Source organism: Trichosurus vulpecula, chromosome 4, assembly GCF_011100635.1.
Source record: "Trichosurus vulpecula isolate mTriVul1 chromosome 4, mTriVul1.pri, whole genome shotgun sequence".
Lineage (NCBI taxonomy): Eukaryota > Metazoa > Chordata > Mammalia > Diprotodontia > Phalangeridae > Trichosurus > Trichosurus vulpecula.
Window position 1 is genome coordinate 18,013,616 of NC_050576.1, and position 18,230 is coordinate 18,031,845.

At 43.8% G+C, this 18,230-nt stretch overlaps 1 protein-coding gene across 2 annotated transcripts in view; it reads right to left on the reverse strand.

Moving 5' to 3' along the window:
- NFIA (nuclear factor I A) overlaps positions 1-18,230 on the reverse strand; it is a 463,777-nt gene that overhangs the window by 117,844 nt on the left and 327,703 nt on the right. For both annotated transcript variants that reach the window (XM_036754715.1, XM_036754716.1), the window contains exons 5-6: positions 12,772-12,889; positions 4,757-4,884 (exon numbers count right to left, since the gene is read on the reverse strand). In XM_036754715.1, coding sequence (XP_036610610.1) covers positions 4,757-4,884; positions 12,772-12,889 — 246 coding nt within the window. The remainder of the gene's footprint in view (positions 1-4,756; positions 4,885-12,771; positions 12,890-18,230) is intronic.

An 18,230-nucleotide genomic window follows, 5' to 3' on the forward strand; every position in this document is an offset into this window, starting at 1 on the left:
ATATGCACAATCTCTAGCTAGAGCTATGTGTGTATATCTAATCTATCCGTAGATAGAGACAAAGGAATATATATGTGTACATCTATCAATAGACATAAATATATATGTGTGTGTAAGTAGATAGATATGTGTATGTATATAGCTGTTGAAAGATATTAATTTATATCTATATCTATTGATCAACATATATATATATATACATGCATATATATATTTGTATCTCTCTGTATGTACGTGGATGTATGTACACACACACACATTTATTTATTTGTCCATTTAGTTTTTCCTGTATGGATTGTGAGGCCGTAGCCCAGCCCTTTGAGTGACTGTGGATCTCACCAAAGGCACCCTGGGTTATTCTGGGGCTTGGTGCAGCCAGTTACAACGTCAGCCCCAAATGGGGGTATCTAGAAGACTCATCCATAGCTAAGTTCCCCCTCACCCAAAAGCATTCAGAGCAGGACCCAGAAGCAACTTCTGAGGAATACCCTAATTGTATCAAATAATAAATCATGCCTCAGATTTATATTTCCTTTGGGGAACTGTGAAGAACTTTTAATGGCCCCAACGTTCTTCCTGAAACAAAGGCCCAGCGTTTTAACAACCCTGTTGAGGGCAGCCTCCCAGAGCTGGCTGACTTTTGAGTCCAGACATCTGGAATAAAATCCAGCCTTTTATTCTTACTGCCTTTGTGACTCTGGACAAGTTACTTTACTTCCCTGGGTCTCAGTTTCCTTCTCTGTAAAAAGAGTGAGTTGATTAGAGGGCTTCCAAGATCCCTTCCAACTCAAAACTCTGGGATTTTATAATTCTGTGATTGAACAATGAGGAAGCAGGCAGGGCAAGAATCAATAGCCCTATTTTACAGGCGAATCAGCTGAGGCCCAGAGAAGCTGTGGCTTGTCCAGTGCCCATGATCTTTTGAGCCTGACGACCGGAGCTCCAGTGTTCTGCTTAGATCATCGCCTCTCTTTGCTGATAGCACTTTAAGGTCCATCATATGGACACAACAGGCAATATAATAAGCCACGTGACTTGGATGCAGTCAGCATACAACAAATATTTGTTGAATTGAATGATATCTAATCTCATACTCTGTTGGCTACAACTTTCCCTTTGAAACATAAATTCTTGCCTCAACCTTACTCAAGGAGAAGTTTTAGAGGAAGCAGTCATGCTTAAGCTGGTGTTAAGGAAGGGACTATTTCCATCATATCCTACAGATAGGAGGTGAGGACAGGCAGACAAAGGGAATGAGAAAAGGTTTCTCCACTTTCCCTCCTGAGATTGTCCTGAATTTTTTTTGGAAGGAATGACCAAAACATCCACCATAACCAACTGCAGAAATGCATGGCAAAGCCAAAGAAAATGAGTTTGGAATGGAATCTGCTTATTGGGATTCTCCACGCCTCCTCTCCACCCTCCTAATCCCCAATTAGTGCAGACCATCCTGAGTTGACTGTGAGTGCAGGAGACGATTTTGCCCTGTAGAGTTCTGCAGAAATCATTTCATTATAATGAGTTCTGAAGCTATAAAACTCAACTGGCAACCTTGGTTTTTAAGATAACTGGAAAACGTAACTCAGCAGGGGTGAACAAAGGCTCTGTTTATTAGCAAAGTGGCCACAGCCAGTTGGAAGGCTGTCTGGGGTTTTTTTTAACCTCACATTTTTAATCTTTTCTGCCTTTCTTCCCTGTTTGGAAGAGTTATGCACTAAAAGTGCTGAGATAAAGTAATAGAAAGAAGGATGCCACCATAGGTATGGGAGAGAGCAGAAATAATTTACAACATGTCTAGTTTGTTTTACTTTCAAAGCCTTCTGGTTGCTCCAGGAAATTTGTCTCTTCTGGCAGCCTTCCTCCTGACTTTGGCCTGGAGAGCTCCCCCATAATCCCATGGGCCCAGGTAAACAGGAGGGAGACTGCAGGAAGGTGGGAGGAATAGAGGACTTACTCTGAGTGTCCCAGTGGGTCTAGATGCAAAGGGAGACCTCACTCAGTCCTTACTTATGAAAATTACTCCAACCTAAGGAAACTAAAAAATAGGGCTGATATTCCTCTCGGATAGACCCTACCCTCCCAAGACTATTTCTAGAGGTAATTTACATGAGTGAACTGCTAAAAGCCTCCTACTCAATTAACTGTCCTCCTGGGAACAGATTCAGAGAAGTGTGGGAACAACAGAAAGGTGTTCCTGGTGCCAAGGAGGGGATATGGCCTGATGGAAAATGCCCAGGCTGGACCATCTGGCAGCATAAATTACCCATCTCAAAGAGCTGGTGGAAGTTAATGATACCAAATTCACCATTACCATGTGTGACATCCTTGGGTTAGGTTTTAAAAGCCCCTCAGGCACTGTTTCAATTATGACTTTCCATTCGGAATATGGTCAGATGGAAATTTCTCCTCCTCCTCCCCCAATCCTGATTTTCACAACTGAAATTAAAATGAAAAGATGAGATTGGGAGGGCAGGGACTGGGCCCATAGGATTGTAAGACCACAGATTCAGACCTGGCAGGGACCTCAGAGAACACTTGAGTCCAACCTCGTCCTCGTACAGAGGATTTACTCTTCAGGCATCTCTCCTGGAACAGAACACACGTCTACGTGGGGTGACACTAAGCTAGTGGCTACGGCCAGATATGAAGTCAGATCATCTTGACTCCGGGCCTGGCACTCTAACCACTGTACCACCAAGCTGCCCAGGACATCCTAGGAACTTAACCAAAGCTAAATGACTGATTAGGTGGTCAGCGCCAAAGAAGGTTCATCTCCATCATCGCCACCATCCTCACAAATAGTAATCGCTAACAGCGATCACGATTGCTGGCATTTATGTCGTGGTTTAGGGTCTGCAGAGAACTTTACACAAGTCATTTCATTTGGTTCTTACAACAACCCTGGGAGGTACCCTCATTTGACAGATGAGGAAACAGAGGCAAACAGGGGGATGAAGTGACTCGCTAGATTTGAACCTAGGTCTTTCTGATTCCATGGGCAGCACTGTTTCCACTGTGCCCCTCCCAGCTGCCTGATTATCACAATCACGGCAACCCAGATGTCTATATCACCTTCAGGAAGTATGCATACACCCATGAAAGGGCAAATCCATATCTTTATTTCACTGAAGGGAGGAATGGACACAATTACCTGTCAGGCTCACCAAAGAGATCCAGAGTCATCTTTTGGCCTACAACAGTTTTTCAGCAGCCTATAAAATTTTCATTAGCACTTAGCAAAGGTCATAGAGAAGACAGAGTCAATGTCATTGGTTGTCTGAAGGAGGAAAGTGCTAATGCCATTCTGCAGTTCTACTCATGTTTCCAGGCTCATAGATCATAGCTTCATTCAGATAAGACTAAGTTGGTTTCAGCTAGAGACTTGTGGTCCAACGCTAACTGGTATGGTGGCGTCCACTACGATCTGGTCAGATGTACAACCTTGGTGAAGTGCGGAGAGCCGGAGAGTGGAGGTGAATTCAGACCCCATGCCCTCAGCTATGGTTAATCATTTTAGCAAATGCCAGAAAAATGAAGAGAAGGGAATGAGGCTAGATATCGGACACAGTCTCCCATCTGGCCTATTGACAGCAAAGTTAAGGTTCATAGATGGTCTAAAGAGTTTGGGCCACCTTCCTATTACCATAACTACAGAAGCGAAAGGCAGGGCACCTAGGAAGGGGAGTCATCTGATTTTGTTCTTGGTTTTATTCACTATCCTGGCTACAGAGTCCATTACCAAGTAGCCATTCTAGAAGCGATGAGCCTCTCTATATACATCGGCTGGTCCTTGGAAAATAGATTCAGCCTCTTGCTGAGATCATTCCTGAATTCTTTCTAATAGCAGCATGTCAGATCCCTGAGGGTAGGCACTATCTCTCGTCTTTGTCTTTACATCCTCAGCAGGGAGAGCAGAGCTTGACAAATCATAGGCACTCAATAAATGCTTGAGGAATTTAACTGAATTAAATTACAGTGTGGTGGAAGGCATTTGAACAGCAGGCACCCTAGCATAGTCAAGACAGAGCTGGCTTTAATGTCAGGGAGATGGGATCAAATTCCACCTTGCCATGGAGCAGATGTGTGCTCTTGTGTAAGTCACTCACACTTCAGCGCCCCAGGCAACTCTACCCCTAAACGGTGCAGGGCAATCATCAGTCAGCATTGGTGGAGGGAGTTTCCTCACTGAGACTTCCAAAATATGATAGACCCACAGGTTCAGACCCAAGACACAGAGAAAACCATGATTTCATCAGCAATTAGGCCAAAGATTTTAAAGACCATAACGTCCAAGAAATGGTTTAAAAAGGGGCAGAAGGAGTCCTATTTTCCAAGAATCCAAGCTATGCCTTCAAGCCCAAAGGGATCATTCTTCCTTCCAGCTTCCAAGATTCCTAATGGACCATCAAGAAACCACATCGGTTACACCGTAAGGATCTAGTAGGCAGAACATTAGGACACTGGGTAGTGATGACAGGTAAGCCTTGAATGCCACACCATTAACTCTGTTGGGCCCTAGGACTTCAGCCGAGCTGTGGTGTCCCACAACTGGGCTGCCACGTTTTTAAAGTGGAGGTTGGCTCTCAAAGCATCCTGCCTCAGCCCTTTCCCAACAGAACCCCAGATGGATAATGAGTGCTGTGGGAGTAGGAAGTGACCACAGTGCCATGTTCCTGCCACATTGTTCTCCCTCGGGTCCTCCTCCCAAGCACAGCCCAAACTCAAGCCTGCAGTGCCAGCTTCTGGCCACCTTTACCTGGCTCTACTTCATGCCATCCACTTGACTGGCTGCCACTGCCTGGGGAGCGTCCTTGGCTTGTATAAAAGGGCTCTTCACCAGGACTGTCCATTTCGTCCTCCACAGATTTGAGGCGCTTCGTCGAGCTAGAAGAGTGAAGGCAGACACTTCAGAATGCAAAGCAGTCATCTCTCCCCATTGAAAACCTCATTCCAGGCTTAAAAAGTAGGGATGGGAGGAAATAATTTCTGATTCACTCATTTAGTCATTCATCAAACATTTTCAAAATACCTACTCTGATAGGCAAAGCCTTGTGCAAGTAGTATACTGACACAATCCCCCACTTGTCAAAGAGGGCTGCTGGGGTAATGCTAATAAAGGCAGGTATGAGAGGGTCCTGGACCTCAGGGAACTTCCCATTGGGGAGAAAAGACAGGCATTCAATATGCATTTATTAAGTACCTATTGCATACCATTCTAAGAAAAGAGGAGGGGGATATGAGGAAACAATCCCTGCCCTAAAGAAGCTTCTATTGGGTGGAAGAGAGTAGGACAAAAAGTACTCAGATAAATAAAGAAAAAGCAACTTTGGATGGAAAGAGAACTAAAATCAGCAGCTCTCTGAAGCCCTGAAGGAAACTATGGTTTCTAACTAGTGGTGAGGAGGGACTGGAAGACAGTGCATGCAAAAGCATGGAGGTGGGAGATGGGAGTGTCATGTGTGAAGGACAGCAAAACTGCGATTTTTGGCTAGACTACAGAGTGCGTGAAAGGGGTAGAGCAAGCAGACTAGCGTGGCTGAAATGGAGAAAGCATGAGGGGGAAGAATGTGAAATCTGCCAATAAAGATAGACTGGAACTAGGCTCTTGTGGGCTTTAAATGCAGAATAAGAAGTTCCTATAAATATGGTCAATCAATCAACAACCAACGAGCATTTATTAAACACCTACCATTTGGAAGGCACCGTGCTAGACGACAGGAATATGAAAACAAAAATGAAAATCCCTGACTTTATGGAGGCTATATGGTGAGTCATTAGACATGTGAACCAAGTAAGATATTTATTAAATGCCAGCTGTATGCAGAGGAAATGGAAGAAATACAAAGTTTAGATAAACATGGGCCTCTGACCTCTTGAAATGAACAGATTAGTAGGGAGATAAGGTGACACCATTAATAATACTCAATATTACATGCTATGTGAAACAGAACTGTGCAAACCAAGCCCTAAGGTATATCTGTAAAAGCCCTTAGCACAGTGCCTGGCACACAGTAGGCACTTAATCGTTGCTTATTTGCTTTTCTTTCCTTCCATTAGAGAAGGTCAGGGACATTTCCATGTTGGGAGGCATCATTGAGGGAAGACTTAATCAGAGGATTCTTAGTCCATTTAAATCTCAGTGATTCACCGTATCGATAGAAACATGGGTGTTTCATAAATTAGGGCGAGGGGTTGGCTAATATGCCAGGGAAAGGTCAAAGATCCTGACAAGGGGACGTGGGAGAGAGACACAGATAGGCTTTGCCTAAGTCACAAACTTCACAGTTCAAATCAATGAGGCCGACACTTGATCAGGACCAATGTTGATTGTGTGACTGGCTTTTTCCTGCATTTTAAATGAGAAGCAATATGGCGTACGTCCCATCGAAGGCCCGACCCGAGGCTCTAAATGACTGAACTACCCATTAAAATAATGGCACAGAGTAGTAACCCATCTCTCTCTAGAGAAATGGTTCCGTGGTATACTGTACAAAGCGAAGCATCAAAGGCCTCAGGCTGAAGGTCACTGTGGGGCCTTGAAGACAACGTCAGGGAGACATGAGCTTTGGAAGGCTTGGCCGCATTGGAAAGACTTCAAGGATGGTCCTGGTGACCTTTAATCTCCTTTCCAATGAGGTTCCAGTCTATCTTTCCCAGACTGGTTTCACATCACTCCCCTTCAGGCACTCAATGTTTTAGCCAAAATGCCCCACATTCCACCTCCCACCTCCGCACATTGCCTAGGCTGTTCCGTACGCCTGGGATACACTCCTTCTTCACTGTTGCCTCTTGGAATTCTCCATTTGCCTCAAGGTTCAGATCAAGGGCTACCTACTGCGGGACTCCTTTTCTAATCTTACTCCCTCTGACACGGTCTAAGAACCAGTGATGCTGGCTTTGTTGCTCTTCATCCCATGACACGTCATCTCCTGACTGTCTGCCCCTGTGCCTAGGACGCTACGTCTCTGCTCATCTTCGGACTCTCAGCTAGAGTCCTATCTTCAGCAGGAAGCCTTTCCCAGTACCCCTGACTGCTAGCACTTTCCCTCTGAGAGATCTCTGGGTTATCTTGTATAATTTGTTTGTACATAGTTGTTTGATGCATTATCTCCCTCGTTACACTGAGCACCTTGGGGCCGGGCAGTTTTTGTCTTTCTTGTATCTCCTGGGCTTAGTGCAGAGCCCTGGCACACAGTAAGGGCTCAACGAGCGCTGTGTTTACTTATGAGCACGTGACACTTCCCGTGATAGAATTATGAGGTATTAGAACGTAAATATTTTCATTTTTATCTTTGCATCCCTGGTGCCTATCATAGTGCCTGGCACATAGTAGGGCCCAACTGAATTTTTGTTGATGTGGATATGTCAGGAAAGTGCCTTTTCTCTCAAATATACGGTAAAATCTGATGGAAATTAAATCCAGCAGATCCCCAACTACTGCTCTTGATGGCTACAGACATCGAAATGGTGTTTTAAGGGTCTGCAAAGTGCTTTCTAGACATGATCTCCTTGGAGTGTCCCCCAACCTTGTGAGACGTGCTAAAGGAATGGTTATCTCCAGTTTACAGACAAGGAAACGGAAACTGAGGGAACTCTGGCGATCTGTCCAGTCTCACACATCTGACAGGGGATTTGAACCCGTCTTCCTGACTTCAAGTCCAACATCCAAAGGGTTACGGAATCAAAGGTTTAGAGGTCATGGCAGAGGCCATCCAGACCAACGCCCTTCTGAGGAAACTGAGGCCTGGAGAATATAAGTGACTTGAGCAAGGTCATCCAGGCAGTAAGTGAGAGAGACAAGATTTGAACCCAGGTCTTCGGGGTACAAATTCTGCGCACTTTCCATGATCACTCTCTTCTGTATTACTGTGTACAAGGACTTTTATTTGGGGCTGGGGAGGCAGAGGGGAAGTATGTTTCAGGTCTTGTCCTCAAAATGCTTATAGTCAACTACAGGGCAGGGGCTAGGTTTCATCATTTCCCTGTGTTCCACAGTAATCTGGACAACGTCTTGTAGGCATCAGATGCATGTATTAAGTGACTGATGGATGACCCTTTCTCTGTAAAGCTTGGCTATTCCGGGCACTGATAATGCTGCTGACTTCATGTATGTAAAGTCTTTTTTTTGAGCCCAGCTAGGAAGAGGCTAATGAGAGAAGAACAAACATATTACTGAGTTATTAACTAAGGAGGCTGTTTATAATTAGCTCCTTATCAGGGTTAGCTATTTGCAGAAGAACACAAGGACAGTGATCGGGCCTCTAAGTGACATTAATAACCTGCCTTTTTGCTCCTTAAGCCAAAACAGAAGACGGCAGGGCAGGGCAGGGCCGGGGCCTCGTTCTCTGGATGTGCGTGCTGCACATGCCGAACACATATGAAAAACAAACAGTGTGCTGACTTTTAGCTGACAATTGTCTACATCTAAGAAGGCTTGCCTTTGCTGAGCCCTGACAAAAGGACCTTCCCTCCCATCAGAGATCGCTCACCCTCCTCAGCCTCATGGCCAAATGAACACATTCACCACCTTGTCGCTGCAATGGGGACAACAAAAATACAACAGACCCTCCCCCCGGCCCCCCAAAACATTGAATTTGACCTGTGCTTTCGGGCAGTTTGTTTGTTCTGGATAACTGGCATTTTCAATAGCTGAGAATGCGAAGCATCAGCTGGGGAGGCAGGAGTCATCACGCTCAACCTTCCCTCTTCCCTTCTCCAGTAAGATGGAAATCTACAAGGGCGGCAGAATGGAGGGGACGTTTGGCCGTCAATCTCACTTTGGACATTGGCCCCAGAGGTGATTAGGCAAAATAAAGAAAATATGGGCTCGTGAATGGCAAAAAATGTGCAAAGACAAGGGAAGGAACAGAATTCACCTCATGTGCGGGAAACAGTCCTGTGAGTCGCTATTCTCCCCAAATCAGGCTGCTCAGAATTGAAAACTTTAGCCCCTCATCTTGGAAGGAGGAAACTTGTGCCCCGATTTTATCAGGTTTATATAAACATAACCATATAGACATATATATGGTTTTATAGGAAAACCTGTTTAAAGGCAGGAACTGTTTGTCCTCTAGTTTTTGTATCTCCAGTGCCAAAAGAGCGGATATTTAATAAACGCTTGTTGAACTGAAACACACAGATGTCAAATTTCTTTCCGCATCGTCACCTCCTCCACACGTTGTCACAGCCAATGCTCAAGTTTATTTAGAAAATAATATTATCACTGGTTTATTCTAGATGGAGTTGTCTAGAGTGGATAGAGTACCTGGCTTAGATCAGGAAGACCTCCAGTTTTTTCCTGAGCTGACTTGCTATTTGACCTTGGGCTAGGAATTTAATCTCTCTGTGCTTCAGATAATCAATATATCTGGGAATGAGCCACTATGAAAGATTTTGATTTATTTTCCTGCAAAAATCCATCCCCCTCCCCATTTTCTTTTTAATTTTAGCTGCATTGGTTTTGTTTGTGCAAAAAATGATCCACTTTTATGTAGTCAGAGGAATTGGGTTCAAATTCCCCCTCTGATGCTTATAACTTGTGTGACCATCATCAAGTTACTTAACTTTTCTGAGTCTCAGTTTCCTCATCTATAAATTCAACAGATTAGACTAGATGTCCTCTAAGGTCCCTTTAGAACAAGGGGTTCTATACTAGAATTTCCTCATTTCCATGAGGTGTAAATCCCAGATCTTTTCTTTGTTCTACCTCATTTATTTGCCTCTGATACAGACCACCTAGAGGCAACACACTGACCTCAATACTGCTAGGAACTCTGATTTTGACAGGGGTGGTCCTTCCCACACCAATGCAAACTGACACAAACTCTACAACTTTGTCAAGAGTCTTTGAATTCTCTTTTTTTGCTTTATCCTTTCCTGGTTTATGCCATCACAAAATGAGCTTGGTAGCATATTTTCTTTTTCCATATTTGAGAATAATTTGTGTAGCATTATTATTTATTGTTCTTTAAAAGTTTGATAAAATTCTCCTATAAATCTGGACCGGGACCACTTCTACCTCTTATTTTGTAATTCCTATCTAGCAACTTCAATTTCTATTTTCGTATTTGGATGAAGTTCTCTATTTGTTAGTCTGCTTATCTGAATATTTTTGTAGATGAAATTTTATTTTTAAAAATTCCTTTTTTCCTGGCATAGAACTACACACAGTAGAGGCTCTGATAGTTTCTTTTATTTCTCTACCGTGATTTTACCATGTTCATACACATTTTTTAAATCTGATTTTACTCCATCTTCTTTTCACTCAGGTTGGCTAAAGGCTTATTGACCTTGTTAATCTTTCCCCCAAACCCCAGCTTTTAGTGTTGTTTTATGTCTTCTTTGTTTTCAATTTATTTATTTCTCATCTCGTTTTCAGGATTTCTTCTGTGTGGGACTTGGGTTTATTTGTTGGCTTTTAATGTTTTAATTGCATATCCAGCTCATTAGTCCCCTATTTTCTATTCTGTTAATGTATGTTATAAGGGCTATAATTTTTCTTTTCAAGATTTTTTACATGTATTCCAGAAATTCTATTATTTTTTGTCTCATCAGAGAGTTATTAATTGTCTCCACGCTTTATTCTTCACCCCATTCATTATTCGAAATGTTTTTGTCAAGTTTCCACATGGGACTAAAATATTTTATTTGTCTTCTCCATATGAATTGCTACTTTTACTGTATTATGGTCTGCATAAGACATCTTAATATTTCATTTTTTATATTTGTTTATAATTCATGCCTCCACACATGGTTTTAATGAAAGTGTCATGTACTGTTGAGAAGCATGTATATTATTTAATGTTACGCTTCAAAAGACACCATAGGTCTTTGGGATCCAAATCCTCCAACAGTTGGTTTAATTTTATATTTTCCCTTTTGTTTAGCTAGATCTAAGGAAGGAATCTTACTATTATTCTGTTACCATCCATATCATCTTTGCAAATCAGTTAACTTTTCCTTTATGAATTTAGATGTTATGACACTTGGTAAGTATATGTTTAGTAGTAAAATTGGTTCACTGTCTATCCTCTTTTAAACATATATAGCTTCCTTATCTCTACTGATACCGTGACTTTTTGTGTTTGCTTTTTCAGATTCACTTGATGCCTAGTTTTTGTTCTGGCCTCTTGTTTTGATTCTGTGTGTGCACGCGTGTGTGTATGTGTGCGCACATGTGTGTATGTGTGTGTGCATGCATGCCTGCATATGTGTGTGTGTGTGTGTGTATGTGTCTGCTTTTTCAATCTTTCTTGTATGCGGCAGACTGCTGGGCTGGGTTTGGTTATCCATTCTGCCTTCTGTCCACTCTCTTTCCTTTTACTGGATGACCATGACTGAAGAAACGTGTCACCCAGAAGTCCATCTGGTGATGAATCTTATCTGAACGTAGACCGGTCTAGCAAAGACAGACAACAGCAGTCTACCACTGGGCTTATCATGGAAGCCTTTTAGCTCTGTAGGACCAGTCAGAATAGATGAACCCCCTGCACAGATTTTGAGAATTCTGGACTCCTTCCATGCCATGATGATGAGGCATTCTAGGAGGTCCACGCTAAAGGCCACTTTCTTTGCAAAACACTTAAGTTTAATTGTGTCCTGGTGACCCTAACTAATATACTGATTAGCATTACTTCTTTAATTAAGGCCTCGGATGTCGTGACTCACCATCTGACCCCTTGTTGCTAAACTATTCTCCTCAATTTCTAATACAAGCCTTCTACTTATTCATTCTGCGCTCGTTTCTACTCTCTTGCTTTGGTTCAGACTGTTCTCTTTGTGTGAAGTGTCTTCCATGCTCTCTTCTCTCCAAATGCTGCCCATCCTCTGGGCTCAGATGGAGCCTCTCCTTCATGACTCCTGCCTCGAGTAGCCCAGGTCCAAGTGGGTCCCCTCCTCATCCATGCGCTCCTGTGGCATTTCTATCCTGGACCCCGTGATTTTACGCTCATTGAAATGCTTTCTCAGCACTTGCCTCTGATATCATTTGGGTACCTTTGGGCAGGGTTTTTGCTTCTCTATACCTCCGTTTCCTCTTCTGTTAAATGGGGATAATGATTTCCATAGCACCTACCTCACAGGGCTGTTGTCAGGCTAGAATGAGATTGTCTTTGTCAAGCATTCGCCAAATCTCAAAGCACTATACAGGAAGATGTCAGTGATTACTGTGGCTCTCTCCTTTTGGGGGCAGGGGATAATGGCTCCCATTTCCTTTGAATCCTCCCACCCTCAGTGCTTGGCACAGTCCTGAGCACACAGTAGGCACTAGAGAGACACTGAACCGAAACAAAGATGGTTCCTGAACAAGAGGGGCACACAATGGGCAGGCAGGGATGGGTTGTGATCTGCACTGTCGAAGGGACTGCCCACAACAGTGAGGTCACAGAACCGCTGGAGAAGGTGTAAAATCAAGCTATTTAAAGATGAAACGATGCTCCCTAGACTCCTCATTGCAACAGGAAGTAGCTCACATGCAAGCAAACACAATGCAATAATAAAAATGGTGCCGGATGATGATGATGAAAGGCAGCATGGGGGAGCGGACGGAGGACCAGCCTTAGAGTCAGAAAGAACCAGATGCGAGTCCAGCCTCTGACATCTACTGGGTACACGACTCGAACAAGGCTCTCAGACCAGAACGTGCAGATGACTGGCTGAGCGCTGTCAGGGGAGGGAGTTTCCACACTGGGGGTCCTTGATGCTGATGAAATCATAAGCCTGGCCCAACATCACAAGCGAGAGCAACAGCACACAACCCCCCAATCCAAGTACCTGGTCGAGGATGTACTGGGTAAAGACCTCCTCATTGCTCCTGGGCTCATGCTGTAGTAGGAAGAACTTTCCAAATCAGAGAGAGAGAAATTGGGGCCAGTTCCTGCAGCTATCGGTGCTAGAAAAACAAAGGAAAAATCCAGTAAGTCCTGGGAAGAAACAGTCAATAGAGATGGCTTAATTTAGCATGGGCTCTCCTGTAGTAACACCAAAACAACCATGAGCACTTGAGCCTTGGAAGGATGCTAAGGAGATCCTTCTTCAGGCTGCCATCTTTTTTTTTTCATATACTTTTAATTCCCACTACTGTTCCCAGCATTCCTGGGATGCCTTTCAGAAAACCACAGCTATCTGGGGTCTTCAACTCTCCTGGAACTCACCCTCCTTTACCCCCAGCTTCTGAACTGGATTCAGTCCCACAAGCATCTATTAAACACCTACTCCAACACACCAGTGTAATCTGCATTTACAAAGACAAAAACAGAATCATTCCTGCCCTCAAGGGGCTTCCATGTACCCGTGTCAACACATATACAGCTGAGGAGATACAAGCAAGTGACAGATAACTGGGTGGGAGAAGAGGTGCTGCCAACTAGAGCAAACAGAATACTCAGGTAAAAGAGTGACAGAGGCCGAGAAAAGTGAATACAAAATCTGCATAAAATAAATATAAAGGGTTGGTTTGTTCTGTTTGTGTTTGTTTTTGCAATGAAAAGAGCAATGATAACTGGGGAAGGAACAAAGGTCTTTTGTGGGAAGTGGTACCTGAGCTGAGCTTTGAAGAGAGCTGAGGGTTTCAAGAGGAAGCAGTAAGGTAGGAGGGCACTCCAGGCATCGGGGACAGCCCTGTGCAAAGGCATGGGGGGAGGAGATGAAATGTGATCTATACCAGGAGCAGCGGGGAGGTCAGTTTGGCTGGAAAACAGACCATGTAACCCCTGGCCCTTCCACCCATCTGGTCTCTGGAAGTATCAGGGAATCTCACATTTGGAAAGAAGTCCAGTTATCAACTCAACCCTCTCCTTAAACTCAACACTATTGATAGCCTTCATCTATTTGTACAAGAAATCCCTCAAGCTTGGAAACTTCCCTCTTCTCCTTATCTTCCTTCGAGGTGAATCTTCCCTTGGGTAGTCTCTCCTCTTGACATCTTCTGTGACTGCCCCAGCAGGGACGGCTCATTCCCTCCGCCGATAAGTAACGATTATGATTAGCTAACATCTACCTAACATTTATGCTTTGAGGTGTGCGAAGAGTTTTCCTCACAACCCTGGGGGATGGAGCGATAATTATCATCCCCATTTTACAGTCAAGAAAACTGAGGTCCAGGCCTCCTAAGCCCAATTAAGCAGCAGAGCCTAGAGCCACGACCGAGGTGAGTCCAAGACTAACACTCTTTCCACAGCACCAAGAATGACGTTTCTGGGTCTAACAGAAACTCACATTTATAGTAGAGAAGAATAGTGGAGGTGGTTCAGCGAGCAGAGTACTAGACGTGGACGCAGGAAGACCTGAGCTCGAATCTATCCTCAGACACTCGCTAGTGTGTGACCCTGGCTGGAGCACTTAATCTTTGTTTGTCTCAGTTTCCTTACCTGTAAAATTGGGATGATAATTGTATCTACCTCAGGGTTGTTGTAGAATAAAATGAGATCCTTTTTGGAAAGCGCTTAGCTCAGCGTTTGGCACACAGCAGGAGCTTAATAAATGCTCGCTTTCCTCTTGGCACCTCCCAGGGTTATTGTGATGATCATCTTTGCAAACCTAAAAGTGCTACATAAATGCTAGAGATTACTGTAATTATTACCATCAAACGAACCATAGACCAGACCCTGTTTACACTGAAATAAGCTGAATGACTTTTGGTGATTAATGTCCTCACTGCTCCTCAGGAGGATCGGCCTGTCTCACTGGAGTCTCGATACCCTAACTAGATGAGAATATTCTCAATTAATTAATCAGATGCCTTAAAAAAGTCCACTGCACGAATTGAAATGATGCCAGACAGGAAGTTTATTAAATAACGCCACACAGGAAGTCTATTCTAAGTAGCGGAGGGGCTTTGTTATGGCTCTAAGTCCTACATGAAAGCAACAAGTTTTAGCTGGAGTCGGAGGTTAAGGGAACATCGGGGTGAGGTTGTGTTCTAGACAAAATCTCCTGAGAGGAAGAAGGGGGTTTGTATAGGTCCATGTGCATGTCTGCACATATCTATCACATGCATGTATGTACACACTCATTTATGTGCATGCGTGTGTAAAATATACATGCATGTGTATGTATGAAGGCAGCTAGGTGTCACAGTGGATAGAGTGCTGGGCCTGGAGTTAAAAAGATCTGAGTTCAAATCTGGCCTCAGACAGTTACTAGCTGGGTGACCCTGGGCAAGTCACTTCATCCTGTTTGCCTCAGTTTCCCTCTTTGTCAAAAGAGCTGGAGAAGGAAATGGCGAACCACTCCAGTATCTTTGCCAAGGAAACCCCAGATGGGGTCATGAAGAGTTGGACATGACTAAATGACAACAAAATGTGTGTATACACACATATATACTCATAAATTCACTTCACCCAAGTTCATAGACCAGACGTCCCACTAGAGACGTGGTGTTTGGTTTGGGGTGAGGCAACCTTATAATAATGCTGTTATTCAGTCTTTTTCAGTCATTTCTAACTCTCTGTGACCCCATTTGGGGTTTTCTTGGCAGAGACGCTGGAATGGTTTGCCATTTCCTTCTTCAGCTCATTTTACAGGTGAGGAAACTGAGGCAAGCAGGGTGAAGTGACTTGCCCAGGGTTGCACAGCTAGTGAGTGTCTGAGGCTGGATTTGGATTCATGAAGATGAGTCTTCCTGACTCCAGTAATAAGAGTGATTGTACTAATTCACATCTATACAGTCCTCAGTGATTTTCAAAGCACTCTTTAATATTTCTGCTCCACGAGAATTAGGAGTAAGACCGAGATAAGGATGAATAGCAGTGGGAGAGAAATGGAGGAAAGAGTTTGGATGGAACTTGGAGCCATGACCCCTTCCCATGTTCCCCCCACTCCACTCTTGCCAGTGGCTGGCAGCCAGATGCACCTTTCCTTTGACCCTTTGTCTCTGGCAAGGACAAAAAATGCTTTAGAAAACCTTTCATTGGCCTTGTCAGCTTTGCAAAGTGGAGGGAGGTGGGAAAGATGGGGAAAAGGGGTGGCATGGATTGTGTAGGGAAAATATTTTCCTTGATGAGATCACAGATAACATCAAAGTTCCAAAGTGTCTCCTTAAAATGTCAGAGAAGACGGGAGCCCGTGCAGGGAGAAATCATACGCATGACTATGGCAGGCCCAAATTTAAAGAGATCAGAAAAAATGAACCCCACAGAAATAGAGCTAAAAATATACCTTCGTGGAGCTGGTTTTAATTTGGCATCTTAACTGCTCAAATGCTTCTCAGCCTGTGGGAAGGGCTGTGTGGCCTAGTGCATGGGCCTGGAGTCAGGAAGTGCTGAGCTCAAATCTGACCTCGGATACTTACTAGCTGTGTGACCCTGGGCAAGTCACTTAACCTCTGTTTGCTTCCACTTCTTCATCTGTAAAACGGGGATAATAAACGCACCCACCTTCCAAGGCAGCTGTGCAGATCCAGTGAGACAATATTTGTGAGGCTGCAAACTTTAAAGTGCTATGTGTTCCTGGCTATTGCTGTCACATTCTATCAGGGGCAATAGACAACATTGAAACAAATAAATAAAAGTTCTTCTGAGGACAGGGGGAGCTGTGAACATCTAGGGAGGACCAGGAAAGGGTTCCAGTAGATGATCCCCTAAGGGAGCTAAGAGAGAGAGCATCCCAGGCAGAGGCCACAGCCCGTGCAAAGGAAGGGTGAGAGGCAGGCTCTGGAACGGGAAAGTCAGAGCACAGCAAGGGGGCCACTCTGGCTGGAATGGAAAGCTGTGAGTTCTAGAGAGGCCCAAAGGTCCTGGGCTGGCGAGTTGGGGCTTTATTGGGTCAGCAAGGCAGAAGGAATCAGAGCCAGGTGCTCCGACCCCACGTCCTGTGCCAGGATACTCATGAACACACTAAATAAAAGCAAATGAAATGACCTTTTTGTTACAAAATAATGAAAGGCATGATGGGATGGGTTTGGGTTCCAATCCAGAACCTGCTACTCATCTGTGGCAGCAGGGCCATCCAATCCAATCGTCTTTAGGAACTCATCTTGCGAAACGAGACAGAAAGTCATGGCTCTCTGGACCCCAAAACAATGACTGTCGCTTTGAAATCGAGAGGGATTCTGGCTAAGTCTTTTCTCCTTTCTGAGTCTGTTTCCTCATGCAGAAAAGGTGACAATAATCTTTATCCTGCCATAACCAGGGTAGGGGTCACTGGGTCTTTTACTGGGGTTCCACATTCACTCATTTCTCCTCTCTAGGCCTCAGTTTACCTTTGTGTAAAATGGAGCTAAGCATCTTTGCATTATCTCTATCCCTGGAAGGACTGTTGTAAAAATCACTTAGCATCTCTCCGTGCCCCAGGAAGCTTGCTAAGACAGTAAGTTATGGAAGATGTACCAACATGTATTGGTGGAGGGAGATTCTACACCAGAAGCTTCTCACATGGATGAAATCAGTGACTCAGACAAAAGCATAATCAAGATTGATAAGTACCAGGAATATAAAGAATCTAATTGGTGTTATAGCAATTAAGAAGTAACCATCTTTTCTATGGCACTTTGAGGTTTCCAAAATGTTTTCCTCACAACAAATCTGGACCTTAGCTTCTTAAGCTGTAAAATGAAGAGCTCTAGATCTATAAATCTGTGGAGTGGGTTGTATTATAATTATATTGTATTATTAATAATAGTAATAATTGTATATAAGATGTACTATTAATTATGATTATCCCCATTTTAGAGATGGTAAGAACTTGCCCACAACCCAGGGGCCTGTAAATAGAGCCTGGATTCAGAGTGAGGGTTCCTGCCTCCAGGACCTGTATGTTTCCACCATAATGTCCAGCCTGAGGGCAGGGACCTCTCTTGTTTCCCACCAAAGCACCTGGCATTGGTCTGAGCCCACAGCTGAAGCTTAATAACCACTGGCTGGATTGAATCATAAAAGAAAGAACAGCAGATTTGGGAGCTTCAGCACCTGGGGCCACATCTCAGTTCTGAATTTACTTCTGTGTGTCCCAACACTAAACCAACGAACTAATTGTGGTTAATTATTGTGACTTAGCCAATCTGTAATTCTATACTCCTTTACAGCTTACAAAGCCTTTTAATATTTCCAAAATGGTTGGGAATAGTTAGTCCAAGTTTTATCACCCCATTTTCTAGAGGAGTAAAGGGGTTCAGCCAATAAAGTGACTTGCCCATGTTTATAATGATACAAGTTAGACAGAATTTGATTTTGTCTGTTTCCCCAATTCTAGGACCCACTTCATGTTGTCTTTACTTGAAAATTTGCCAAACAACT